Below are 26,332 nucleotides of genomic sequence, written 5' to 3' on the forward strand. Positions count from 1 at the left end.
AACACACAGACGTTCACACACACTTTGATATTCTTACACGCTTTCTGTCTCAATAACATGCTTGTTTAATCTCTGTCATCATCACCCATTCTTTTGAACCAGAGTCTTCTGCCCACACTGGGGCAAAAAAGGCTGGGATCCACAACTATACGAGCCTTTCCTCAGGCTGGGATGTGTGAGGCAGAAGCTTTGTCGGATACAAAGCCATCTTAGGAGAAGACGCTGAGATAAATAAGGGGAGGAAATCGCGTTGGTGTTTCTGAAAGAAAGAATTCCAGTAACGACATGCCATTATGCCATTCTTGAGTAGGCTGGATAAGGGGGAAATCACAGTGTGGGTGTGTTATTGTGGCACTGCCAGTGAATTGATAAGTCCTCTTTTGACAGGTTTGCAGAATGACAACGACAATCCCATTTGATGGTCTACATTTTTTGCAACCCAAAACATCAAAGGCAGCCTGAGAGATGTTTCTTCTGATAAAGATATTACAAAATGCGTTGGGAAATGTGAGGATATATTTTCATCAAATTTCATCACATTTTTAGACTGTACTGTATTTAAAAGAAATGAATATATGCAGTGTAGGCCTGACATTGTAGGTGGAATATATTACAGGAATATATTATTAGAATATATTGCAAATGCTTGCTAAAGCGTTCCCAAAGTTAGAAACAAGCAAGTTTATTTTTAACAAGATTCGTGATCATTTTTGGTCTTTTGATATTCCTTGTTTTGTAAGCCTGCATGTCACAATGTTATGGAGGCTTTGCAAAGAGTCTGTTTTATTAAGGATGTTGCTGTCTAACTAAATTGGACACAACAGTAAATGTGCAACCCATTGAATACCAGAGCAAAGTGATCAGCACTGGTCATCTTTTCACAAGAAAGGATGGACTATTATAGTCCAACAAAAAATTGACTATTTAATCTTTCCATTTAACTCTCTCCCCACCACTGATGTAATTTCCCAGCTTTCCATATTTCCACTGTTATACGGTAGGTGGCCCAATACACATCTTCTGAAAGAATACAGAATCTTCAGATCAAAACAGAAAAAAAGAAGCAGAAACAAGCGATAACATATGTAAAATAATGTGATCATCAAACAATAAACTGCATATAAATCAAAACTGCCCAACATTACAGAATGAAACGTCAACCCAGGAAGTGTTATAGGACTGTGCAAGCTTTGGGGATATTGATGGAAGCGATCTATCCCATCTATGTTTTGATCATCATTCTGAATCTGATCCGTACATAGTCTTTGACAAAAACTAGATTTTCTCAGCTTTCTGCTCAAAATGTTGCTTTTTTATGAAACTTACCTACATTCAAGTGTTGATAAAAAAAGAATGCATGTAGCTAGGATAAACTTTTTTTGTTTTTTCTTTAAAGGCAGAGGCTCCGTTCTTTCTTTAGACACACTGCATGTTCAGATATTCATACAATAAATTATTCTGGAGGCCATGAAAGTTATATGAAAATGAAAATTCTGGCATTGGCTGGCAACTTAAAAAAAAAAAAAGGCTGGCGGGGAAAGAATTAATTCAAATGACAGAGAGAGAGTGGAAAATCAAAATATAAAACCAAAATATGACTGTTCTTGGTAACAACAACTACAACAAAAAAGTTAGTGACGTTATAAGTCTCAGGGGAAAAAATAAATAAAAAATGTGTGAATTAAAAACCGTCCCTTTAATAGAATATAAAAATTTCCTCTTTGAAATAGAACTACAATCATATTGAGAAATCTAAATGGGTGTTCACACTACACTTATCGTTTCAGTGACTTCCATTCACAGGTATGCAAATGTAGGAAATGCAAGCTGATGCGACTTAGGCTGCATTCCAAAGTTCAAGTTTGGTCAAATCTGACCTGTAAAAATTTATATAGAAAAACGATATGTCATGCCACAATAAATGATCAACGGTTCATGAAATAACCTTTTCAAACTTCTTCCATTCCTTATTATAAGATTCACTGGCAAACTCATTTTACAAAAATCAAATAAATGCTCTCTCACCGTGGCCGGCGAAGCCACCTCCAGGTCCATGGGTTCAAAGATAAGGCTCATCTGTGGGGACATCTGGATGATCTCTCCACTCATGAGACAAAGCTTCTTGTTGTCATCCAGTACAGTGTTCATGTTCTCAATCCACACCGCGTCCACAGGCCCATCGAAAATCAGCCACTTTCTGTCAGGACTCTGGTGGGGAGGTAGTGGGCAGTCATTTTTCAGACTCACATTGAACAATCTAACTTCAACTTTTCTGTTTGTGCTGTGGCTATGTCTCAATAAAATAGGTATTATTGTACAAGATGTTCTTTTATTGTAGCAATTTGTAGGCTGGAGCTACTCGGGATGAGATGTTTTTTCTGCAGCATATAACAAATGATGACTGTTTTTCCTAAAAAAAATTTAAGTGTAAACATTTTTTATGTGCAACTCTGACAAACCTTTATTAGGCTAAAATTTCCTCATGAACGTTTCTCCAGTCAAAACATACTGATACTTGATTTTCAACACTGTGACATCTGTTCAACATATCGCAAGCTCGTATTGCTTGCATTGTTTTGGCCTAGTTCTTTCCACTGAAACAGGCTTTCCCCGCTAAAACAGTCACGATTCTGTAACATGCCTTCAATGGCTCAAGAAAATGCAGTGGCAATCAAATATAAAACTAAGTGTGAGGCAAACATTTGACACCAGTCTCCTCTTATTATGTTGCTCTTTATTCCTCAATTACAGCTATTAGAGGATCTAGGTTTGTTCCTCACTTTCTTGCTGCACCAAAGAGAATGCTCTACTGTGTTTTCTGCCGACAACTGTTTAAACACAAACATTTCTATCATAAGCCAGGGAAACAAAGCTTCAAACTGTAATCCTTTGGGAATGTGGGTATGACTGCACTCTGAATAACATTAAAGTTAGTGGGTAAAAGATGTCACAGATTTAGGCTTAGTGTTACCATGGTGAAAGAAATATAAAAGCTGCATGTTTCAGGCAGACAGCGCTGTGGGAATTTAAGTACTCTTTTTTTGGGATGGCTTTAACTTGATGGCAGATAATTTAACATTCATTGCTATTTATGTATCTAGCAGTGACTTAAACACATCAGGTTTTTTTTTTTTTCTGTACATGGAGAGCCATTATTACTTTTTACTAAATTACTTTTTACATTATTACTTACACAATGTATGCAATGCTGAGAAGCAATAAATGTGATGGTGCAAGGGAAGGATTGATGGATGAACAGATGAGCTTAGAGAAGTAGAGGCGGATGTATGTATGGATGGAAGGAGAGAGGGATGGATGAATGGATAAATGGATGGAAAGGAGGAGATTGGATAAAAGGAAGATGGGAATGGATATGGGGGATGGACAAAAGGAGGGAAATATGTATGGACGAGGAAGGAAGAGATGGATGGACGGATGGATGGACGGACGGACGGACGGATGGAAAGAGAGATGGATGGATGGACAGATGATTGAATAAATGAGTTATTGAATGAATGAAGAGAGAGCAGATGAGTTGAACAGAAGTGGGATGGGTGGACACATTACATGAATGGAATGGAAATTGTACCTGGGAAGTGGCAAATGCTCTATAGCTGACAGCCAAGATGCCATCTGACCACTCATGGGAGACGGGATCAAACTGGCCATACAGCTGGCCCATGGTGATAGACTTTGGGTTGATAACAGTGATCTGAACCCTGTTCTCCTCCATCAGACCCTGCATTCAAAACAGGTTGTTTTACTGATGCTACAATACAATACTTGCACACATTTTTGCAGCATTGTTTTCAATTGTGTCATATTAGTGTACGAATGTGCTTCAGTGCAGTGATTTATAGCAGTACCATCACTAAATGTGTTGTCTGTTCTTTGGAAACACAAGAAATCAGATTTCCTTTCCATGAAAACATTTTGCAGACTTTTTAAGCACTCTATTATGCAAAAAGAGCAGTTTGTATTGTGGTATTGTGATACAAATTCACATCCACTTGGAACTGCTTGAGAAATGTGGGAGTATTTGAGACTTTGGGAGTTCACATCCTCTGGGTACAAGAAAAAAGTACTCAAAAACAGTCAATAAGTAGGATAAAAGAAAAAAGTTTAAAACCCTATCTTATGTAACAGACGTACAATGTTGGATGCAGAAAGCTCTACTCCCACTGTGACTATTTGAGCAATACTAGTTTTTGTTAACAGTTGTCCATTTCCAGCACCTTCTCACAGATGTCATGCAGTGCCGCTGAGAGCACGCGGTAGGCAGATGTCTTCCCACCGAAGGGCTCTCCCACCAACATGAAGCCGTGACGCACAATCATCATTTCATAGATTTGCAGTATCTTCTCAGCAAAGAATTCAGTGACCTGCAGGTTCATCTTAGCACTGTTTTCCTTAATAGCCTCAAGCAACACACTATAGTCTGGTTTTGGAAGCTTGACCCCAGGGAATAGATCAGAAGTGATACCCTGTACAGATTCACAACAAATGAGAAGTTAGTGAGTTAGTGAATATTAATTTGAGAATTACATGTAGATTTTAATGAATGCATAATTTGTGGTGTATGTAGAATATATTGATGTGTGGTTCTAGATGTTATACCTCAAATAATGGAAGGTCATGAGCCAGAAATTTTGGAAGGTTAACATCAATAATAGATCTCAGCAAAAGAACATCTTCATTCTCCTCTGGAAACTTTAGCTGTGACATGTTAAACACAGGGAGAGAAAGAGGTTTGACACTCAATAAAAGATTTGCTTGTGCTGTCACTTTTCCAGGGTCTCCAGGGGACAGTGGCATTCAGCCACATTGTCTTTGCTCATTCTTTACCATCACAGTGATTTGCAACTCAGACCTGAGGGGTTTAGAGCATGCCTTTGTCTCCAGAAGTAATTTCAAGATGGAAAAAGAGTGCGGTCTCGGGTGTGATGGTGCAAAGATTGCTGTGAAAATGACACAGGCGTATTCATTTCTGAGAACAGCAGAGATGACACAAGCAGACACTATTCAAATTTGGCAAAACGAGAAAAGCGAGTGGGAGCTGTCAAGGTCAGGGTCCTCCCCTGCCTATTTCAGTTGTGTGAGATTCGATTTTTGTGGATTTGATATTCCAGGATTCTTACTGTCTCACAACAGACACTTTAAGATGAATAATGGTCACATTCCAGTAAAATTCAAGTCATCACTAAATATTCAGTTATTTAAGTCAAAGACTGCATTCTACAAGAAAATTCACTCCCTAAAAATTCAGGTAATGACAACCATATTTTTATTAAAAAGACCAGGGCTGGATTTCCCAAAACCTTCTTAACTCTACGTCGTTCTTAAATCTTAAGCTGTTAAGATCTTAAGATCTTAAGAAGGTGTTATACCTTAAGCTGTGCCTTTAGCGCTGATCTAGAGACAGTCCAGAGACTGATCCGTGCTTGTCATATATCACAACTATTCTGTGTTTTTAACCTCATCAGGTTTATTTTAGGTTTTAGACATTTAAATGCACATTTGAATTAAGTAGGCTACTGCATAAAAAAAGACATTTATAGTTTGTTAATATCAAATTCCATACACTGATCTCTATGGAAGCTGCAACAATAACCATTTCACTTATAACTTTCATGCGATTAACTCATCTCACAACAAAACACGTTCACTTCCACATATTTTACAACCGGAATATATCATAAAATTCATGATATAGTTAATAAGTTTGTGAATATTTTGAATAAAAAATGAAATAAACGTGATACCTACATGACTGTCAGCTGCATGACGTGTCTCCAAGGAATTAAAACTCTGTTGTAAAATAACAGTCGCCTTAAACTCACGCTGATGGGGGCTCCGCGCCCCCAGAATATAGATAAATTACAATATAGATTTAGTTTACAATTTGGATAACTTTTATATCACCCCATGAGTCCTGATAAATGCAATTTCTACTTCTGAAGTGCTTATTTTTATAAAGAACTCTTATTTCTCAGATAATGCAGTGAAGCAGCCCCTGTATAGAGTGAATTATCGATTCTCGAGCCATTGATATCAACCAATTCAGCACCACCACCATGGACAGTAGCTAGTAACGTCGCACTTAAGAAGATAGAAACGGTGTATCTTCAGTTAAGGTCTACCTTTAGAGTCTTCATAGCACACTAAGAGACAACGTTATTGGGAAATCCAGCCCATATCATGGAAAAATCTAAATTTTCTTAATATTTTGAATGTTGAACAGTTAAATCAACTGTACACTTCCTTCCCAGTGAAAAAAAAGATAGTATGTGTACTATAAAGATGCTACATATTTATTCAAAACTATGCCCACCCAGTGAAAGTGAGGAAATAAGGTCAAACTAGTACATATAGTTTTATTCCTAAACACCAAAGCAGATATTTTAAGTATAATGTACTTGTACTGCTAAAGACTGTTTTTTTGTTTTTTTTTGTTTTTTGGTGAAAACACAAAATAAAGTAAAAGATTAAAGTTTTTATTCAAATTTCTGTAGATATTGCTATAATACCAATATTATGAATTCTTTTGGACCCAAGAATAGTGTAGTGAAAATCTGATCTTGTGACTTTTTGACATATAAGAGGTCATTGTACTATAAAATATCCTGTAAGTTTCAGAGCTCAAAACTTCCTCGTTAGACCAATAGCAGTTTTTTTTAATCCAAGCTGCTAAAATGTCTAGTTTCGGATTTTGTCACATTATTACATCATAGTGCGACGAAAGACCACCTCCGCAGAAGAAAATTAACGCCTACATCATTGCCTCTTTAGCCCCATCCACCGATTCGCGCCTGTAGTAGTAAATATGAGTGGGATGCAAACAGGATTACTTGATTAGTAAAAGTGACTCCTTTATTCAGCACAAACACAGAACAAAATGGGATTTATTCGTCCAAATAAATGCAGCTGCCACTGCTAAAAATTTGCAGGGAGTGAGTGGCCTGCAGTGTGGCTCTGACAAGGGACATGGCTTTTATTCAGGTGGCGCAGTCATATCAGAACAGCAGAGTAAATAGAAAGATAGTATTCATCTTGCTTGAGGCACATTGTGTAAGCTCTGCAGTTGTTCCTTTGACCTGTCTAATCTGATGCCCTATGGCTGCACCACTATTCTCAGTGTTCTCAGTGACTGTTGGTAAATGAGAGCTGTATGAGGATAGGCCCTTGTGCATACTAAATAAGCTTTTAGAAGAAATGAGTGCAGCAGTAATACATCAAAGATCAAGGAATGAGCTCAGGTAGGGCCACCTAGGAACATGAAAGTGCTCATGCTCTGGCCTTGCTTCAGGAGATCTTATGCTGAAATGAGCATATTCTATGGTGCTCTGCACAAAAGCCTCGACTGCCTGTCTAGCATTCAAATGGAATTATATTATAACATATGACAACTGCAAATTTGCATTGACATTTTAATCTGAAAAGTGTGGAGTTTGAAAGCATGCTTTATTTCATTCTGTGCTTTTACACTTTAGAGATGACGAGAGAGAGTACTGATTGGAGCCCAGAATACTTTAGGGTCACAGGTTTTTTTAGCAAAGTTCTCAATGTCAATAGTTCGAGTTTTTCACAGATTTGCAATTCTCCGTGCTGCTGAATTGAGTGTGAACACTATTTATATTCAATGTCAGATTCATTTGGCTTTGATCCACAGGCAAAATGTGGTGAGAGGGAGAGAGGAGAAGGAGAATGCAATGGGAATTGAGATGAAGTGGAAATGTTTCACTTCTCGAACCTTGGTAACTCTGTGCTGATAACAGTGGCAGGCGAAGAGGAACTGAGCCAATTGCAGTTGGGAGATTTAGAATTACTTTAACAAGTTTATGAAGAGCTCAGAAATGGTGGCTCAGCAGAAGCAGCAGGAGCCAAAATATATAGCTACTAAATGAAATGAGATGTTAAATCAAAACAAAACAACAAAGGCCTTCACATTCAAATACAAAATACTGATTCTTCAAATCACATCATTATAGATTCAGGCCACGGATGTCGCAAATAAAAGGCCATGATTTGAAATGCAATGGTAAACACCATAGAATGTTTTTAGACAGAGTAGTTCTCGTAACTTTAATCAGTTATGCTAAATCAATATATTTTAGCTTTTGTAATAAATATTTAAGAATATAAGGCCAAATAAAATTAAATATAAAACCAAAATCGAAAATAAAATACACTCATATGTGTCACTGCAAATCATAGTGTGACAAAAATGCAACATGTGGGGCTTTTTTGCAGATACAGGTCCTACCTTCAGGTTCCCTGCAGCAGTCAGAACAGATTTGACAGCCCTCATGCCGTAATCATAATGGTGCTGGGAAGAGAGCTGCTCAGAGCACAGTCTATACGTAGCTACAATCTTCACTGAGAGCGGTCGTGCTCTGACAAACCCACAGGAGTACAGCACAATCTCAGCTATCAGAGCATAGTCTGGCACCATCATAGCTACTGTCCGGAACAGAGCCTGCAGCAGAAAATTACACAACATTCACAATTATAGAACAAGCAAAATCACTCCAATAAAACAGAATGGAAACAGTGAACAGTGGCAGCAAAGAAACATTACAGAAACATTACCAATACACAATCCATATAATAATAATAATAATAAATAAATAAAAATAAATAATAAAAATAATAATCAATGGATATTCCATAACACTCTACATTACATAGTTTTCAGGTAAATTTGCATATTAAATACCTGTTGTTATTACTCGCTAACTTATGTTAAAGCTGCAGTCAATAACTTTTGGTGCTCTAGCGGTTAATAAACAGAACTGCATGCATCTTGCGGAAGAAAATTGCAGCGGGAGCTACTTCTCTCTGTTTATGTCTATGACGAGTCACACAGGTACTGGGCTACTCCGCAGCTGTGGTGAGCCAAACCAATCTAAAATAGTCTGAATATAAACACTTATTATAGGTGCACCATAGTGATTCAGTATAAGACAATAACACAATATGGAAAATGGATTCATGATGTACTCGCTCATTATGTAATTTTGGTAAATTTTGAACACAAAAAAAAGTTACAGACAGCAGCTTTAACATTAACAAAGTTTTTAGTAATTTCAGTGAAGCTTTTTTTTTTTTTTAGGAAAAAAATGAATATAGGGCATGTGAAAAAGTGAGCATATTCCAAATGCTCTGCACATCTTGGTGTGGACATGCCTTCAGGTTGTCAGGTAATTCAGAACGTCCAGCATAGCCAGGGTTCATGGTGATAAAGACAGCACAGGTAGGGTTCAGTTTCAACTCTGTCCCTTCAAACAGCAGCATCTCAGCGTGTGCAGAAATACCTGCAAAAAAAAAAAAGATCTATGCCTGCATCCAAACCCAGAAATCTCATTATATTGATAGATTTATGCAATGTAAGCATCCTAATGCTTGATTTGAGTGGACTCAACACATCAAATTCAGATGTAGGCATCTATTAAGTTTGATAGCATATAGGAGGTTTGGAAAAAAAATTCTGAAGCGCCATTGATTGAATCCTCTAACATCGCAGTGAACATTCTATTTCAGAATCTGCACACAAACACACACCTCTCTGGATGGTTAGAATTTGCTGAGCCACCACTGAAAGCACTTCCAGATCAATACGGTTGAACTCGTCAAAGCAGGCCCAGGCACCGGACGACAACAAGCCCTGGAAGAGACCAAGAATCTTTACCGTAACTTACAGCAAATGTAGTCTGAAAACACCTTTGCCCTCCAGATAACTGACAAAGGGTGAGCAGTATGACATTAAAACGCAAGCCCTTTGCAATTCTATGCTCTCTGATTAAGATACAGCTGTGGTTCCCTGATAGTACTGAAGCTGTACTGCAAAAGCACTGCAATCTTTGCTAACATACCAGACTAAATGGAAAACTGACATGCCTGTATTTATTATTAGATATAGTGGGGTCTAAAAGTCAAGGCAACTAGAGAAAATAATTCTATAATAATTTTACTAATATCTAACATTCACAATATAAACTTTTTAATTATATTTTGAAAGGTTTAACTGGAAATTAATATTCATTTTAAAATGTCTTTGTATTTGTTATGTTCCTCTTTTGCTTTAATGGCAACCGAACCCAAAAGGACATCCAACATGATCTGAGAAAAATCTCAAGAACATCTTGAGCTTCAATGAAAGCATTTCATTCATTCATTCATCATTTTATTTTTTGCATTATTTTTATTTTATTTACAGAAAATTAACATGGTCATTCCCATAATGAATTAGAAAATATTTTCTTCATTCTACATTTTTTTTTTTTTAAATAAAACAGCTTTCACTTTATTTCCAGGTTTAAATTTTTAAAAAATTCTTAGATCATTGTGGTCTTTGACTTTTGGACTCCACTGTATTTCCCCAGAGTAATGTCTAAATCTGAATTTACAAAATAATTAGACTCAGTTTAATTAGTAATATTTTGTAGTAATCTATAAGACAACCCAAGACAAGATGAGATAATACAAATCTCTTTATGTACTATTATTTTGAAGTGTTCATAACCAATTTCTACAAGAGGTTTTTTTTTCCACCAGAACAATTCTGGAGTTCTAAATCTGTTGCTATTGTAACTAGTGACGGTCATGTCAGTGCTGTTCTGTTTGAGAAGAGATTTTCTAAAGACACACAGAGCTTGACCTCTTGTGTGATGTTTAACTTAGAATCTTTTAACATTTCATTTCCAGTAAGCCAATACCAAATACTATTATATTATTATGTTTTTTTTTTTTTAATATAGCATTTTTTTGCTGTAAGCTGAATAAATTAAACTTATATAACTTGTAAAAACTTGTAAAATACCTATTCGTGCATCATAACTTTGTAAAACTTACCTTAAAGAATTTGCCCAGTGCAATGTAATCCAGGCCATCAGAACAGTTGAAGACTACACACTGCTTTGCTATAGCTTTAGCCAGATCTTTGGTAGTTTCGGTCTTGCCGGTACCTGCAGGACCCTCTGGGGCTCCACCAAGATGTAAATGTAAAGCTCCAAATAGAGTTCTGTTAAAGAGTATGTGCAGCTAGAGGTTGTGTTAACTGAATTAAATAATTTACTGAATATAATAACATAAACAGGTAGTTCAAAATATTTTCAGTCATTTTGAAAGATAAAAAAATAACAATGTTGTAAACTAAACTAATGTTCAAAAGTTTGGGGTCTGTATAGTTTTTTTTTTTTTTTTTTTTTTTTTTTTTTATAAGTAAGGCTGCATTTATTTCTTCAGGAGTACAGTAAAAACAGTAATATTGTGAAATATTATTATAATGTAATTTAAAAGAACTGTTTTCGTTTTTAATTTATATGTAATTTATTCCTGTGATGGCAAAACTGAATTTTCAGCATCATTACTCTAGTCTTCAGTGTCACAATGTCTTTTAGGAATCATTCTAATATGCTGATTTGGTGCTCAAGAAGCATTTCTTATTATTATCATTGTTGAACACTGTTGTTGTGTTGCTTTTGATTCTTTGATGAATAGAAAGTACAAAAACAGCATTTATATGACATTTTTTACCGTCATATTTGATCAGTTTAAAGCAACCTTGCTGTATACATTTCATAAAAAATATGTATATTATATATCTCTTTTGTATTTTCCTAAATAAGAAACATTGCACTAAAGGATGATGACAGCAATTATAAGTTTTAAAATACTCCAATAAAAATAGACTATATCTATATAACATTTAGAAAAAAAGAAAACAATGATGGATAAAATATAAAAAATATAAAAATACAGCATGACGGTAATATTATAATTCAATTAGTAAATTATTGTTTGTAGAGCATTCTCTGGGTGCATAGACACTGAAATTTCTTGCCTTTGATCATTTTATATAATGTAAAGCATTCTGACCTATAGCAGCGATCAGTGAGAGGGGTGATGACCAGTCGTGGTGTGTTTCCAAGATACTCATAGCCATATGCCAAGCCTGCATTGATCATCTTTGTCTGGAGCTGGTTTTCCTTCAGAGACAGGGTCATATCAAAGAGTTCAAATCAAGATCATCTGGTGTACACAACAATATCTGGACAAACTATTCACAAATAAGTTCACAATATTTTTCAATCACATTTACAGACAATCAAACTGACTTACAATCCAATAGTAGCGCAGCTGGCTGAGCCACTCAAAGTTGGTCTCATCATCCACACCCTTCTGTACCAAAGAAGCCAACACATCCCGGGCGTGAACATCAAGCACCACCAGTGCTCCAAGTGTGACTCGGTTCTGTTTGGACAGCTTGCCACGCACCAGAGACACAATGTCATCTATCTGAGTATTGTTCTGCTCCAGATAGGCCTGAAGAGCCTGATTCAGAAATAACCCAGTCAGATAATAAGATATTATGTAAGGAATAATGTACAGTAAGACAGCCATTATTACAAAATAAACACAACAGAAAATGAGGCAGATAATGACTACACATTATCTTGCTTATTATATGGCTAACTGGCAAATATGTAAATAAATAAACAGAAATTAAATTCTGATTTGAGTTTAATTATTTTATTATATGAGGGAAAATAACATAAAAACAGCACAGCTATGTGGACAACAGTCTAGGAATAATTTTTACAGTTTAGCGGGTAACTATGCACAAATATTGAGTAGAATGCCATGAATAACCAGAGAACCCTTTTCACATTTCCAGGGTTCTGAGAAGGGGAAATCATCATAGGTGGGTAAACTTCTATAGTGGTGAATGGGAGATGACAGCAAATATAATTTTTGTGCTCCCGTTTGCTTCAATAGCAAAAGAAAAAAGAGGAAAAAATATAGAGCGACTGATTACAGCAGTCAGAAGAGCACTCCCTCAGCCGCTATATTAGAAACACCCTTGCAGAATGTTAACTCATTTTTTTGTAATTTACTGCCAAGGTAGTATAACACAAAGTATAGCATTACTTAAGGGGTCATAAACTTAGAATTCAAATTTGCCTTGAGCTTTTGATATATAAGAGGTCATCATGTAAGTTTCAGAACTGAAAACTTTCTTGTCAGTCCAAAAACAGATTTTAATGTTACCAAGCACATCAAATGACTCATCCTAGATTGTGCCTATTTATGACGTAAAAGGTAGGTGAACGACCGCCTCTGCAGAAGAAAATCAACACCTACTTCAACATTGCAACTTTGGCCCCGCCCACTGGCGTTAGTGAGATGAGGAAGAGAGAAGATCACAGGATCACTCACTGGACTAAAAATAACACCTTCTAAAGGACCCTAATGCTAGGAATGTGGTTATGTTATTTATTTTCAACAATGTGAATGTCTCAGTTGAGCATTACTTATTTTTTATGTGGTACATTTCACTGTGGATTCTTTGGTAAATCAGTCACAATTTTGGAGCAGGCTTTGCAAAAAGACATTTACAATATGGATTGACAGTAAATAATAAAAATCTGTTATTTTATAAATAGAAAGCAATCAAAGAACACTCCCTTTGCAATCGCTGGAGCTGTCATTTAAACAGCGCGAGTTTATCAGTGACTGAGTTCTGGACTCGCACCAAAACCAAAAAGAATCAACGCATTTCTTATTTACAGTTTGTTTGCAGTGTTAGTTATGAAATCATTCGTTAGTGTGCAGAAATTGATGAGATTGCGCATTCCTGTGCTCAACATGTCTGATCGGCTATGTGCTCATCACTGCAACCTTTAATGCCAATATCTAAATATAATGCCATAGATCTAAATATAATCAACACTTTACACGATTAGTTAACCTTGAGAGCTGTAATAGTAAAAATGTGCTAAAAGTTTTTGAGAGAGTTAAACATGTAATACTTATCTATTTAATATGTAAAGATGTTAACCAATCACAGCAGTGACGTTTACACTGAAGTCTCAATAGCAGACACGCCCCTTCAAACAGAGCATTCATCGTGCTAAAATCAGGGTAGGAAAATTGCTTTTTATTTCTAAATTATGACAATTTTGATGTAAAAATAATACTAACAGTATAAGTGCACCATAGGAAACCTCTAAAACAATAAAAAAAATGCAGTTCATCACCCCTTTAATGTATATTCATTTTTTTCATGAAAATATGTTGCAGTGTTTATCACTGTAGAAACGCGTCATCACAGAATGAAGTATTTCAGATTATATTGCTACTGTATGTATAACGTACCTCTGGTCCCTTTGCAATGGCTTCATGAATGTCCTTTGTCCAGTAAACCTGTGACACACAGAGCACTGTCTGACCCGGCCAGGCCCTGACCCAGTTGATCCTTAGGTCTTTCGGATATGCTTCAAATGCTTCTCCAATCACCTGACAGCCAGGACCCAAGAGGGACAGTTTGCATTATTTTACATTTCTTAGAATGACACAGATATATAGTGCTGATATGAAATTCATTCACTTTTCAGATTTTTTTCCTGTTATTGCTTGTAACCTTGATATTCCAAACTAAAATTTCACCCCTTATGAATCCATAATGTCTTGCTTTGATGTTATAAAGATTTTGTTTTCATAAGTAGCAAAACAATCAGTTAAATATATAGCCCTAATTCTTCAAGTTCAAAGTGCTTACAAAAAATATGAAAATGTCCAAAGTGGGTGAATGCTTTTTAGAGGCACTGTAAATCATTGTATTAATAACTCTCTCTCTCTCAAAAAACAAAAAACAAAAACTATCATTGTACAGCCATAAGCAATTACCCATGTGAAGGATTTGTCAACAGAACCAATTAAAGTACAAGCCAGGCTAAACTAAATCGAATCCAATTACATAGTTTCCATTTTTGTTATGTAGAAATCCAATGACTCAAAGAAAGTTCATACACTTCTGTACCTTGTGTATAGAGTGGAGCATGCCACTCTCCAGCTCCAGGAGCCATTTTTCCACCTGCCCACGAGCTTTAGATGTAGAGATGATATCCAGTAGCTCTACCACCTCTCCTTCGCTGCTCCTCATATGAGTGATGTCCAAAACGTCAGTGAACACCACACTAGCAATACCTTCAAAACACTTCTTCAGGTGAGGCTGCACCCTGAAACATAAAGGTGGTGATGAACTGATGCCTCTTTCCAACACAAGTCTGTTATTTCATTTGAGTTGACATGCAAAACCAATTACACCATGATTATGTTTTAGCAACACTGAGATATATCTCTCTTTCAGAGAAAAAGCAATACTCAAATGTGTAACCCTGTGAGACGATAGCATGGACGACTTTTATGCCAAACCACCTCGAGTCAGTGACTCTATTAACTTTTATCTTCATTTATTATCACTTCCACCCTCTGGTAGTTTGTGACCCACACCTCTGCAAAACAGCTGCTGCAATTCAGATTTTATTCTTCTGTAAAGTTAGAATTTCAGAACTCTCAAATGCAAAAGAAATGGGGGAGACATGAAGGATGAGTGAGAATGACACAGGAAGTGTGAGATAAAGAGAAAGAAAGAAATTCAGAGGTGGTCAGAACTCTCAGAAGAGCAGAAAAACCAGGCGAGCTAAGTCCAACATTCCTAGTTTTGTGAAACCAAAAGTACAATTTAAACTTGCATTTGAGGCATCATCATTCATCATTAAAAAATACCTGGGGTGAAATATAACAAGATTTGCTTATACGTTAAGGGCCTGCACAGGGGAGCCACAGCAGAGAAAGTAGGCCAGAGAGTCACAGGGAGAAGAAAAAGCACTATAATTAAATTCCCTTAGTAAATACTGGGATTTAAGGGGTTCAAATTTGGTTTTCTAGGGCTGAGGTGAAGTTAAATTGCTTTTCATTTGTCCTTCCCTGTTTCTTTTGAGGCCTCACGTGCTAAATGTTCATGTAGGCAGCAGTGGTTAGGTAGGTGGTGTAATATTATTTGAATGTGCCCTGAGAGAATGCCAAAGTAGGCTATGTGAGAACATAAGATATACTCATAAATATCACAGGCTTGAGATTAAAGCTCTGTTGTGTTTCTTATTTCATGTTACAGTAAATTACATCTAGCCTACATTCTTGCGTATACTAAACACTCAGAAATATTGGGACTTTCATAGCTATTGATATTCAATACTACTAGTGGATTGTTTCATAGCTATATGATAAAAAGAACATGTTTAAACTGCATTTCAGAGCATGCGATGTGGCGATAGAGTTTCACTCCCTTTTATTCTTCATGAAAATTCAGAAAAAGAAAGCATAACAGCAATGCACTTAAAAAAATGACCAAACCTTGCATTATCTTGCATTATCTGTTATAACTGATATAGTACTGACTGATCTACCGTAATTCCTTCTGACATGCAGTCACCCAGCCTGACCTTATTATAAAGCAAATTAACAACACAGCAGATTCCAAATAGCAAGAATATCGAAAACAGAAGCCTTCAAAATCAGATCACCTTAACTGCTGACAAACAATATTCCTCAAGCCTATAACTCATATGGTTTTCAGAAATGTTTTCTTTAAGACTCTTTTCCTTTGAGAATGTGAAGAAAGAGTAAATTACTGCAACTCACCACACTAAAAGTGCAAACCCAAAGAAATTATGACACTTCATATAGCTCCAGGAACAGCTATATGAACCAGTGGATATGACTCAACAGTGGATCCAACAGAATGATCAAGTGGTTGCCAATATGGGTTTTTCGATGGTCAGTGACAAGCCAAAACATGGCTAGTCACAGGGGAAGAGAATATCGTTCATCATCTCCTAACAAGGCCAAAATTTAAGGTCTGGGTAGATTAGATGGTAACCAAACAAACAGTTCTCGTAATCAGTGTGTTGAATGCAGGAGAAATGGGCAGGAATAACAATCTGAGCGACTTTGACAAGGGCCAAATTGTTATGTCAAGGCGACTGGGTCATAGTATCTCTAAAACAGCAAGGCTTGTGAGTTGCTCCCAGTCAGCAGTGGTGACAATTTACCAACAGTGGTCCGAGGAGAGACAAACCACAAGCCGGCAACAGTGTTGGGAGCCCAAGGCTCACTGATGCACAAGGGCGATGAAGGCTATCCTGTCTAATTCGAGCCAATCGTAGGTATTCAGTGGCACAAGTCACACAAAATTTTAATGATGGTTATGTGAGGAATGTGTCACAACACACAGTGCATCACAATCTCCAGCGTATGGGGCTGCGTAGCCGCAGACCAATCAGAGTGCCTATGATGACCCCTGTGCACTGTTGAAAACACCTACAATGGGCATGTCAGTGTCAGAACTGGACCTTGGAGCAGAGAAAGAAGGTTGCCTGGTCCGATGAGTCCCATTTTCTTTTACATCACATGGATGGCCACGTTCCCGCTGGGAAACCCTCGGTTCGGTCATTCATGCGGACGTAAATTTCACACGTGCTACCAACCTCAACATCACTGCAGACCAGGTCCATCCCTTCATGACAATGGTGTTCCCTGGTGGAACTGGCCTCTTTCATCAAAATAATGCACCCTGCCACACTGCACGAATTGTCCAGGAATAGTTTGAGGAACATGATGAAGAGTTCAAGGTGTTTTGGCAGCACGAAGAGGACCAACAGCATATTAGGCAGGTGGTCATAATGTTTTTGCTCATCGGTGTATACTGATTTTCAGCGGTGACATTTATAATGCCAATGTATACACTTTCATTCAAAAATTTGAGGTCAGTAAGATATTTTTTAAAGAAATTAATTTTTTTTACTCTAAAAAACTAGAGCAAACACATTTATGTAAGATATAAATATAAATTGAACATTTACAGTATATTGAACATTTATATTTCAAATTCATGCTGTTCTTTTGAGCAGAATCCTGTGACAATAGTCCTGTGACTATAACAATTCAGTGATAGCAAATATGCCCCAATGTTGCTAAAATGAAAAGAAAAAGTAATTTATACAACATTCACTCAAAATGTACACACACACACACACACACACACAAAATCCATTACCCACTGACAAAGCTATAAGTAAAATTTGGAAAGATACAGGTATTGCCAAATATCAGCAGATCTATCAGACTGTCACTACTGAATACATTCAAAAGTTCCTCTGTACCTGGTTGGATCTTTAGTCTCAGAGAGGATCTCCAGCAGCTCATCATTGGACAGGAAGAAAAAGCGGGGGAAATAGAGTCTCTTCTTCTCCAGGTATTCATTTAGACCCTTCAAAATGAGTTCCAGCAACTCGTTACTGCTTTTCATCTTGTCTAGCATCTTTTCAATGGCCACCACTGCCAGGACATGCTTATCCTAAGAGAGAAACACATGTAATGCACAGAATGAAAATCACAAAGAGACATATTTAGAAACAGTTTGCAATCTATTTAGCCATGTCTTATAAAATTTAAATAAATTTTATGGGGTGATGCTGTGATGCTTGGTTGTAGGTGATTTCCAAGTCATAGTTATGCAGTTATTAGGTGTTCTAAGTGGTTGCTAGGGTGTTCTGGGTTGTTGCTTACAGCCCCAAGCCAGGTGCTTAGATATGGCTTGGGTTCTTCCTTCAATGCACTGTAAATCTATGGGATTCAACAATTCTCAACACCTCTCCTCAACAAGCACCATGGTATTATTCATGTCAGCCAGTGCAAGCCATACGCTGAAGTTTTATAAATCGGGGTTTGTTCAAATCCCATACCATATGTATGAGAAAAAGCTTCTATAGCATGCACCACTAATAATTTAGTAGATCAGTAAAGTGCATATTTGACCATAGCTGGACATATTAGACCGACGTCTAAAGGAAGACTCTAGACCGGGTGTGAGATGTTTTCAAGTTCAGCTGCACTAGAGAAACTCAACAAGAATGAAAATCATGGGTAATGAAATACCATCACAGTCCTTTTAATTCTCTGCCCTCAAAGTTCAGATAAATCCAGTGATGAAAAGATGATATTCATAGCCATTTTTCCTTGCTCTCACAAAAGAGTTCATTTATAAAAGGTGTCTCCCACTAGGAAAACTCATCCCATCTTTCGCTGTCTGATTTTCAAACGCTCCTCCAAAGGTTGTATGAAGGCCACGTCCTTCATTAGAGAGAGAGGAAACAATTGGATACCCCTCCCTTTCCACCCCTCACAGATGCTGCTCACCTGTAAAGAGATAATAATTGCTTTTTCCCCTTTTCGGATTGCTATTGATTTTCTATTACCTACGGTGACTAGACTTCACGTTCACGAAGAGATTGAAGTTCAACGATCACTTTTGGATGACAAAAAAGCCTGAGTTTTCTGACAGGGACTGAGAGGAAGTAATGAGGGGTTGTTAATAACCAAAGCCCACACCAAATAACCCTTTTAAAACATGAAAAAAACACCATTGCATGACTCTAATGAAAGAGAGAGGGGATGTTTTATGCCAATTACTCTTTTAATTATTCTCCCCCTCCATCACACTGAATTACATTAGAGGAAAAGGGTGACTGCTGCCAGAATGCGCCTGAATGAAGGGATGCTGAAAATCATCCGCTTCCTTTCACAGGGTGCAGCAACATGCAGGTGGGCTGTTCAACAAATCTAGATATTCACAGTCACTGATCGCGTTTTCTTCATGAATGCATTCCCTTTCATTTACAGTAGCATTATTCCTTGGGTTTCAGAACAGCTCCATATGTCCCTACTTGTGTTTTATGCAAAATAAAAACTGGGCTCAGATCTGCTGATGTTTCTTCCAAACCCCCCACCGATATTATAAGCATGTCTTTCTTTATGTACTGCTGTTCATGAAACCAGCAATCTGGTAAAGCAGCAACAGGCAAGAGCACCTGCCTTCCAGCTGAAATAATATATGTTTGCTTTTCTGAGAAGAGCCATTTATGGCTTGTAGCCTAATGTGGAAATCGTGGAGTAGTGGTAGGAATTATTCAAAAGGAAAACATCCTTAAAGAAGCCCAGAATTTTGAATTCAATTACAGAATGTTTATCTCTGTTTCTGTCAAATGGGGAAAGTTAGAAACACATTAGAAGAGAGTAAATAAAATCTGGAGGCGATGAACAGCTCTGTGGGTACCATAGATGAAGAGAGACACCTAGTGGACATTCTGATATTGCAGTTCATATTATCATTAGCTGTCAAAAACATGCTATTTCACAGAATTGCTTTAGATTCATGTTTAAAGAAATTCTATATGACCAAGCTTATAATATGACTAAAGTGAGTTTCTATTTCACAATGTCTTTCAACTGTCAGCAAAAAGTCTCTGAAGTGTATTTTAACTCCCTTAAAAGGTGCTGAGGTTTTTTTAAAAAACCTATGGACACACATTTTCTCAAACCTTTTGGAGGAAAGCAACATGCCTCATGCTGTTTGATGGCCTTGTTTTCTGCAGACTCCCAGATTTGAGTCCCTCCAGACAAAATCCATAATTCCTATTTGATGGTACAGCCAGGTGACTTTTTCCATTTAGAGGTGGACAACAGATATTGATGTCTCTCATAGCACTGAGACTGAAATGAGTGACTATGTTTGGGCGTGTGTCTGAAAGCTGTCTCATTTGTCATGAGCACACTATAGTTTTACACAAATTATATGTGTTTATATTTTGCTGCTTATGTGGGGCTTTCTGACTCACCAAGCTGACTTGTTTCATAGTGTCCCTCCAGGTTTTGTCCACAGCAGTAAAGCGACGCCCCTCCTCGGGCATCTGGGCCATGATGTCCGGGGAACTGAAGATAGGCTCAAGGTAGAGCCACGTGCCCTGAACCTTCAACCACTCGTCCATAATTTCCTGCAGCAAAAGCAGCTTACCCTCCCAGTCCCTGAGATACATGCATACAGACACGTTCATATTCAATGTATATACGCTAGACGAATAGCTAAAAACTAGCGCTTTTCCACCATCAGGCTGAAGGGTTATCATTGCTGAACTGTGTCGTTCTGTACAGATCTGTCCTCACTGACATGGTTAGGGTCTCTTTTTGCATTTTGGTGCAGCTAAATCAGGATTACAAAGTATGTGACCAATCTTGAGTCACTAAAGCTACACTATATTGCCAAAAGTTTTGGGATGCCTGCCTTTACGTGCACATGAACTTTAATGACATCCCATTCTTAATCCGTAGGGTTTAATATGGAGTTGATCCACCCTTCGCAGCTATAACAGCTTCAACTCTTCTGGGAAGGCTTTCCACAAGGTTTAGGAGTGTGTTTATGGGAATTTTTGACCATTCTTCTAGAAGCGCATTTGTGAGGTCAGGCAGTGATGTTGGACGAGAAGGACTGGCTCACAGTCTCCGCTCTAATTCATCCCAAAGGTGTTCTGTCGGGTTGAGGTCAGGACTCTGTGCAGGCCAGTCAAGTTCCTCCACACCAAACTCACTCTCTTTATGGACCTTGCTTTGTGCATTGGTGCGCAGTCATGTTGGAACAGGAAGGGACCATCCCCAAACTGTTCCCACAAAGTTGGGAGCATGAAATTGTCCAAAATGTCTTGGTATGCTGAAGCATAAAGAGTTCCTTTCACTGGAACTACACCTGAAAAACAACCCCATACCATAATCCCCCCTCCACCAAACTTTACACTTCTCCGTTCTCCTGGCAACCACCAAACCCAGTCCATCGGATTGCCAGACAGAAGTGTGATTTGTCACATTACAGAGAACACGTCTCCGCTGCTCTAGAGTCCAGTGACGGCAACCACTGCATCCGACGGCTTTGCAGTGCACTTGGTGATGTAAGGCTTGGATGCAGCTGCTCGGCCATGGAAACCCATTCCATGAAGCTCTCTACGTACTGAGCTAATCTGAAGGCCACACGAAGTTTGGAGGTCTGTAGCTATTGACTCTGCAGAAAGTTGGCGACTTCTGCGCACTGTGTGCCTCAGCATGCGCTGACCACGCTCTGTGATTTTACGGGGCCTACAACTTCGTGGCTGAGTTGCTGTTGTTCCCAATTGCTTCCACTTTGTCATGATACCACTAACAGTTGACTGAAACAGTGGAATATTTAGTGAGGAAATTTCACGAATGGACTTATTGCACAGGTGGCAACCTATAAGGGTACCATGCTTGAATTCACTGAGCTCCTGAGAGCAACCCATTCTTTCACAAATGTTTGTAGAAGCAGCCTGCCACTTCTGGCCACATAAGTGATTGGAACACCTGAATTAAATGATTTGGAGGGGTGTCCCAATACTTTTGGCAATATAGTGTATTTAACCAGCAATTTAGTGCATACAGATTGTATCAGAAATGATAATGTCAAGATTACTTACATTGCTTAGAATGTTTCGGCCTGATGGTGGAAAAAAAGGCATATTTAGCATTTTTTATGCACTATACAGAAATAAATCTGTAAAAAACTACTGTTTGTTATAGAATGAATGAAGCAATGAATCAATGAATCAATCAATCTATCTATCTATCTATCTATCTATCTATCTATCTATCTATCTATCTATCTATCTATCTATCTATCTATCTATCTATCTATCTAGTGATACCATGTGTGTATAAGTATTGCATGTTTGTAGAATAAACACTTATGAGGCACTATTGTTCATACTGACTAAAATGTGACACTGGAGATGTCAAAACTATTCCCAACTCTCACCGTATCTCGGCCTCAAATGGCTTGATGAATGGTGAGCCCCTCATGGTCTGGGTCTTGACAATATGGTCATCTAGCAGCATTTGGATCTCATCCAATGAGGATAGAATGGAGGTTCCTGTTTCACGATAGGGCAGGAGGGTGAACTCCATCCCTGCCCATTCACTGGCCATACGCTCCATGGCTTTTTCAAGACCGTATTCCTTACTGGCCCCTTCGCTGATGGTTTCAAAGGCAGGGAGGTGAGCCTCCAAATGCAGGGGAAGAAACTGGGCCACACAGGCATCCTCCTCTGAGGGCTTGAGGGGGAAGCCGACAACTGAAGACATGGCCTCCCAGTGGCGCTCACGGAGACCAGGGTTGCAAAGCACCTGTCGAAACAAATCATCCGCATAATTAATGAGTAGGCCGGCACAAAATCTGCACCCTCAGAAGTCCCCAGAAAGCATAGCAGATTTCAGTCCCTTGCATATTGATTTATTAAATATTTTCACTAATTTATGATGTGTTGAGCTACCAAGAATGAGGTACAATAACTTCTATTTAACACATTTTACCCTATTTAAATACAGACACACCATCAAAAAAGTCAAATAAAAATAATCATATCTTTGTACGGCACCTGCACTAGTGGAATATGCTCCTTAAAGGCTTCCACTTCTGCTTTCACAGAGCTAGCAATTTGAAGAGCTTTTGGTGAATCCTGGAAGCTTTTCTCAAGCTTGTACAAGGAACGGATGTAGTTACCCACATCAGCGTCCACTTTGTCCGGGTTGACGGCTGCAAGTGGGCCGGTCACCCACTGATGGTGCTGGCTCTGAAACTCAGCCGCCATCTCATACAGCCGCAGATAAGGGAGCAGACGGTCTTGAATAGTCTTGCGTTGTGGATACTGAGAGACAGGCCAGCCAAAGGCCTCCTCTTCCTGGTTGAAGCCTCTGATCTGATGGATAAGAGAGTGTACGAGTTTGATTGTGCAGGTGCAATGATAAGAGCAGCCATTATCAGGGGTACTCTAAAACTTTTCAACAAATACAATTGACAAATGTACTAAACATCCATTTTGTCTGCACTAGTGTGAACAGGCTTCGGCTTGAGCATTTCAGAAAGACAAGAACATCAGGTTTTCTTTTTATCTCTGAATGACTTCATCTTTTGATGTACATCTAAAAATGTATTCAGTAAATGAGTTTGCATCACAGTTTATAAAAAATGTATTAAAAAATGTGTCTGCCTCAAGTGAGCTATGAGGGTTTTTTTAAGTGCATTTTTGAAATTGTATTCACATCTTGGTGTTCCCATCCGGCATTTTTTATGCAATACAAGTGTTAAAAAAATGGTTAATGAAGCAGTAAAACAACTAAACATTTTTAACCTAACATATTTTTGTACCTTTTCCATAACCAAGTCCAGTTTGGAATTGAGAGCCTGAGCTTTTTTCAAATACTTGCTGAGCTCAGAGAGGTCCCCAAAGGTCATAAATTCCTCCACTTGTTGTTCATAGCTCTCAAGATCCTCCAAAACCCTCTCACACCTCAACTATGATTGAAAAACACAATATTACATGCATTAGTGTAGCAGTATCAGAGTGAACATCAAAGTGCAGTTTTTCATCATATTTGAAAAGTGAAAGTCAAAGTGACATGTGAAGGCAAGGTAACCCATACTTGGAATTTGTCCTCTGCATTTAACCCATCCAAGTTAGTGCACACACATTAGGAGTGGTAGACACACACACCCGGAGCAGTGGGCAGCCATTTTGCTGTGGCACCCAGGGAACGATTGGGGGTTGGGTGCCTTGCTCAAGGGCACCTCAGTCATTTCCTGCCAGTACTGATAATCAAACCCGCAACCTTCGGGTTACCGGTCTGACTGTCTAACCATTAGGCCACAACTGCCCTGAATTAAGTGTTATTGGCGATTTTATAAGTTTGTATCTTATAAGTTTGGATTTTTTAGAGCTCTTGTGTTTTTGTTGTTGCTAAGTACAGAATAAAAGCTTGATGCTTCCTTATTGTTTTCCCTAATTGTTGTTTTTATATCCACTATACAATTTAATGTACAAAATGTTGCATAATGTGAAGGTTTGTTGTGTCTGTTGCCATGTTGACATTGTCTGTATGTTTCAATGTTTGGTTTGACCAATTGGTTTTAGAGTTGTCTATGCTGATTGGCCAGAGTGTGGCATCTCTAGTACCTTGAGGCCATCCTGGAACTGGGCAGTTTTCTCTTTGATAATCTGGCGGTGCTGATCAAAGACGGAAGGCATTTGTGCATGACGCTGGAAGGTCTTGCTGTTCAGCTGGATGTCTGTGAGCGAGAATGTGACATAATCCACCAAGAAACACAACCTGCTATTGGACTCTTGGAGCTTTATTTCCAACTGAGGCATCTCCTCGGCCTCTATCTTCTCCACATATGTCTACAGCGTAAATGACAAACAGGAAATGACATAATGAAAGGTCTTTGTTTTTTGTCTAACTAACTAAACAAAAATGGTTCCAAGATAGAGCTTGTCAGTATTACCTTAAGTTCCATGAGTTCCTGTGTGTTTGATGGATGTCTAAGGGCTTTATTTGATATTGTATCATATTCCTCGCACAATCTAGAGATTAGTGACACAGATTACTAACAGGTTACTGAAATAAAATTCAGAAATTCGGCAGTGACTCACTTGTTATTGAACACTTGATGACCCTGCAACATATGAGTGATCAGTTTATCCAGGAGACCCTCCGCTCGCTTTACGAGGGCACAGACCAGATCATGGGAGTGCACTTCAAACATGCCCAATCGCACCACCTAAACATCAGAGATGAATATTCTCAGTCAATCATAATCTGTGGGGAAAATCTAGTAGAATGTGAGCAAGTACAATTGATGTAAATAAAGATCAACCTTTAGGGTGCTATATTGGATTTCATCAGCCAGTTGCTGGTAGCGGGTCACCTCCATCATCAGCTCCTGGAAGGAGTGCTGCTCTTGCAGGAACTGGCTAACATCCTCCTCAGCTTGCTGGGACACCAGCGGAGCATACTTATCATAGAGACGGACATGCTTCAAAGGTTCTGCGCTTTCTGCACAAATTACCCGTTTGACCTTCTCCTGCTGGTCCTTCAGGATCTCTGGCAGGATGATAGGCTTCAGAATACGTTGTGATTCTGGGCCAGGCTAGAATTAGCAGAGTATAAAGTGTGTAAATACATGAAATATTAATGCCAATAATCAGAGTAAAGACTGCTTTTTAAAGGAATTATATTTGTTTGTGTATAGCAGCTGATAAATTTACTAGAGGTAATCTTTGTACAGTGTTAAAGGTGTGATAAGGTGTGATTTTTCTCTCTCTCCCTGAAGACCAACTATAATATATACTTTTTTTTTAACCAAAAACATTCTGAATTTTCTGTTAACTAAGTTAACCAAGTTGTGTTTCAGAAAGAACATTTTTCTTTTACTGGGGAGGACATTTTGAATTCTGACACATAGTGTTTTCAACTAATAAACTCTTTCATCTCAAAAGATCAAGGGAAATTTGATTCCTCATGATATGATCCCTTAAATATTTCAGCTATTGAACCACACACCACAAGCAAGATGTAACATAAAATTAAAAAAACATATGTTTACCCATTCTGGGTACAGCTTCGTCTCCACTCGGGGGATCAAACTTAAGGATTTCAGCATCATGTCATAGATGTTGAGCAGGGTGACTTCAAAGTCTTTGAAATCAGGTTCAAATTTGATAGTATTTTTGTACAGGACCAGCCTTAAGACAAACCCTGGATGCTCATAGGCTCGCACTGAATGCTTCAATGGGGGAATAAAAAAAAACAAAAA

General features: G+C 38.2%; 1 protein-coding gene across 1 annotated transcript in view; it reads right to left on the minus strand.

Annotated features, from left to right (window-relative positions):
• The window catches only part of dnah7 (dynein, axonemal, heavy chain 7), a 78,189-nt gene that overhangs the window by 46,073 nt on the left and 5,784 nt on the right, over positions 1-26,332 (minus strand). The window contains exons 12-33 of the mRNA XM_067408992.1: positions 26,123-26,302; positions 25,394-25,666; positions 25,170-25,297; positions 25,022-25,100; positions 24,693-24,917; positions 23,888-24,034; positions 23,118-23,438; positions 22,499-22,866; positions 20,520-20,706; positions 18,006-18,199; positions 14,822-15,020; positions 14,158-14,298; positions 12,121-12,333; positions 11,878-11,987; positions 10,852-11,020; positions 9,562-9,664; positions 9,187-9,314; positions 8,264-8,476; positions 4,618-4,716; positions 4,236-4,484; positions 3,590-3,739; positions 2,026-2,208 (exon numbers count right to left, since the gene is read on the minus strand). Coding sequence (XP_067265093.1) covers positions 2,026-2,208; positions 3,590-3,739; positions 4,236-4,484; positions 4,618-4,716; positions 8,264-8,476; positions 9,187-9,314; positions 9,562-9,664; positions 10,852-11,020; positions 11,878-11,987; positions 12,121-12,333; positions 14,158-14,298; positions 14,822-15,020; positions 18,006-18,199; positions 20,520-20,706; positions 22,499-22,866; positions 23,118-23,438; positions 23,888-24,034; positions 24,693-24,917; positions 25,022-25,100; positions 25,170-25,297; positions 25,394-25,666; positions 26,123-26,302 — 4,059 coding nt within the window. The remainder of the gene's footprint in view (positions 1-2,025; positions 2,209-3,589; positions 3,740-4,235; positions 4,485-4,617; positions 4,717-8,263; positions 8,477-9,186; positions 9,315-9,561; positions 9,665-10,851; positions 11,021-11,877; positions 11,988-12,120; positions 12,334-14,157; positions 14,299-14,821; positions 15,021-18,005; positions 18,200-20,519; positions 20,707-22,498; positions 22,867-23,117; positions 23,439-23,887; positions 24,035-24,692; positions 24,918-25,021; positions 25,101-25,169; positions 25,298-25,393; positions 25,667-26,122; positions 26,303-26,332) is intronic.

Source organism: Chanodichthys erythropterus, chromosome 14 (genome assembly GCF_024489055.1).
Source record: "Chanodichthys erythropterus isolate Z2021 chromosome 14, ASM2448905v1, whole genome shotgun sequence".
NCBI lineage: Eukaryota > Metazoa > Chordata > Actinopteri > Cypriniformes > Xenocyprididae > Chanodichthys > Chanodichthys erythropterus.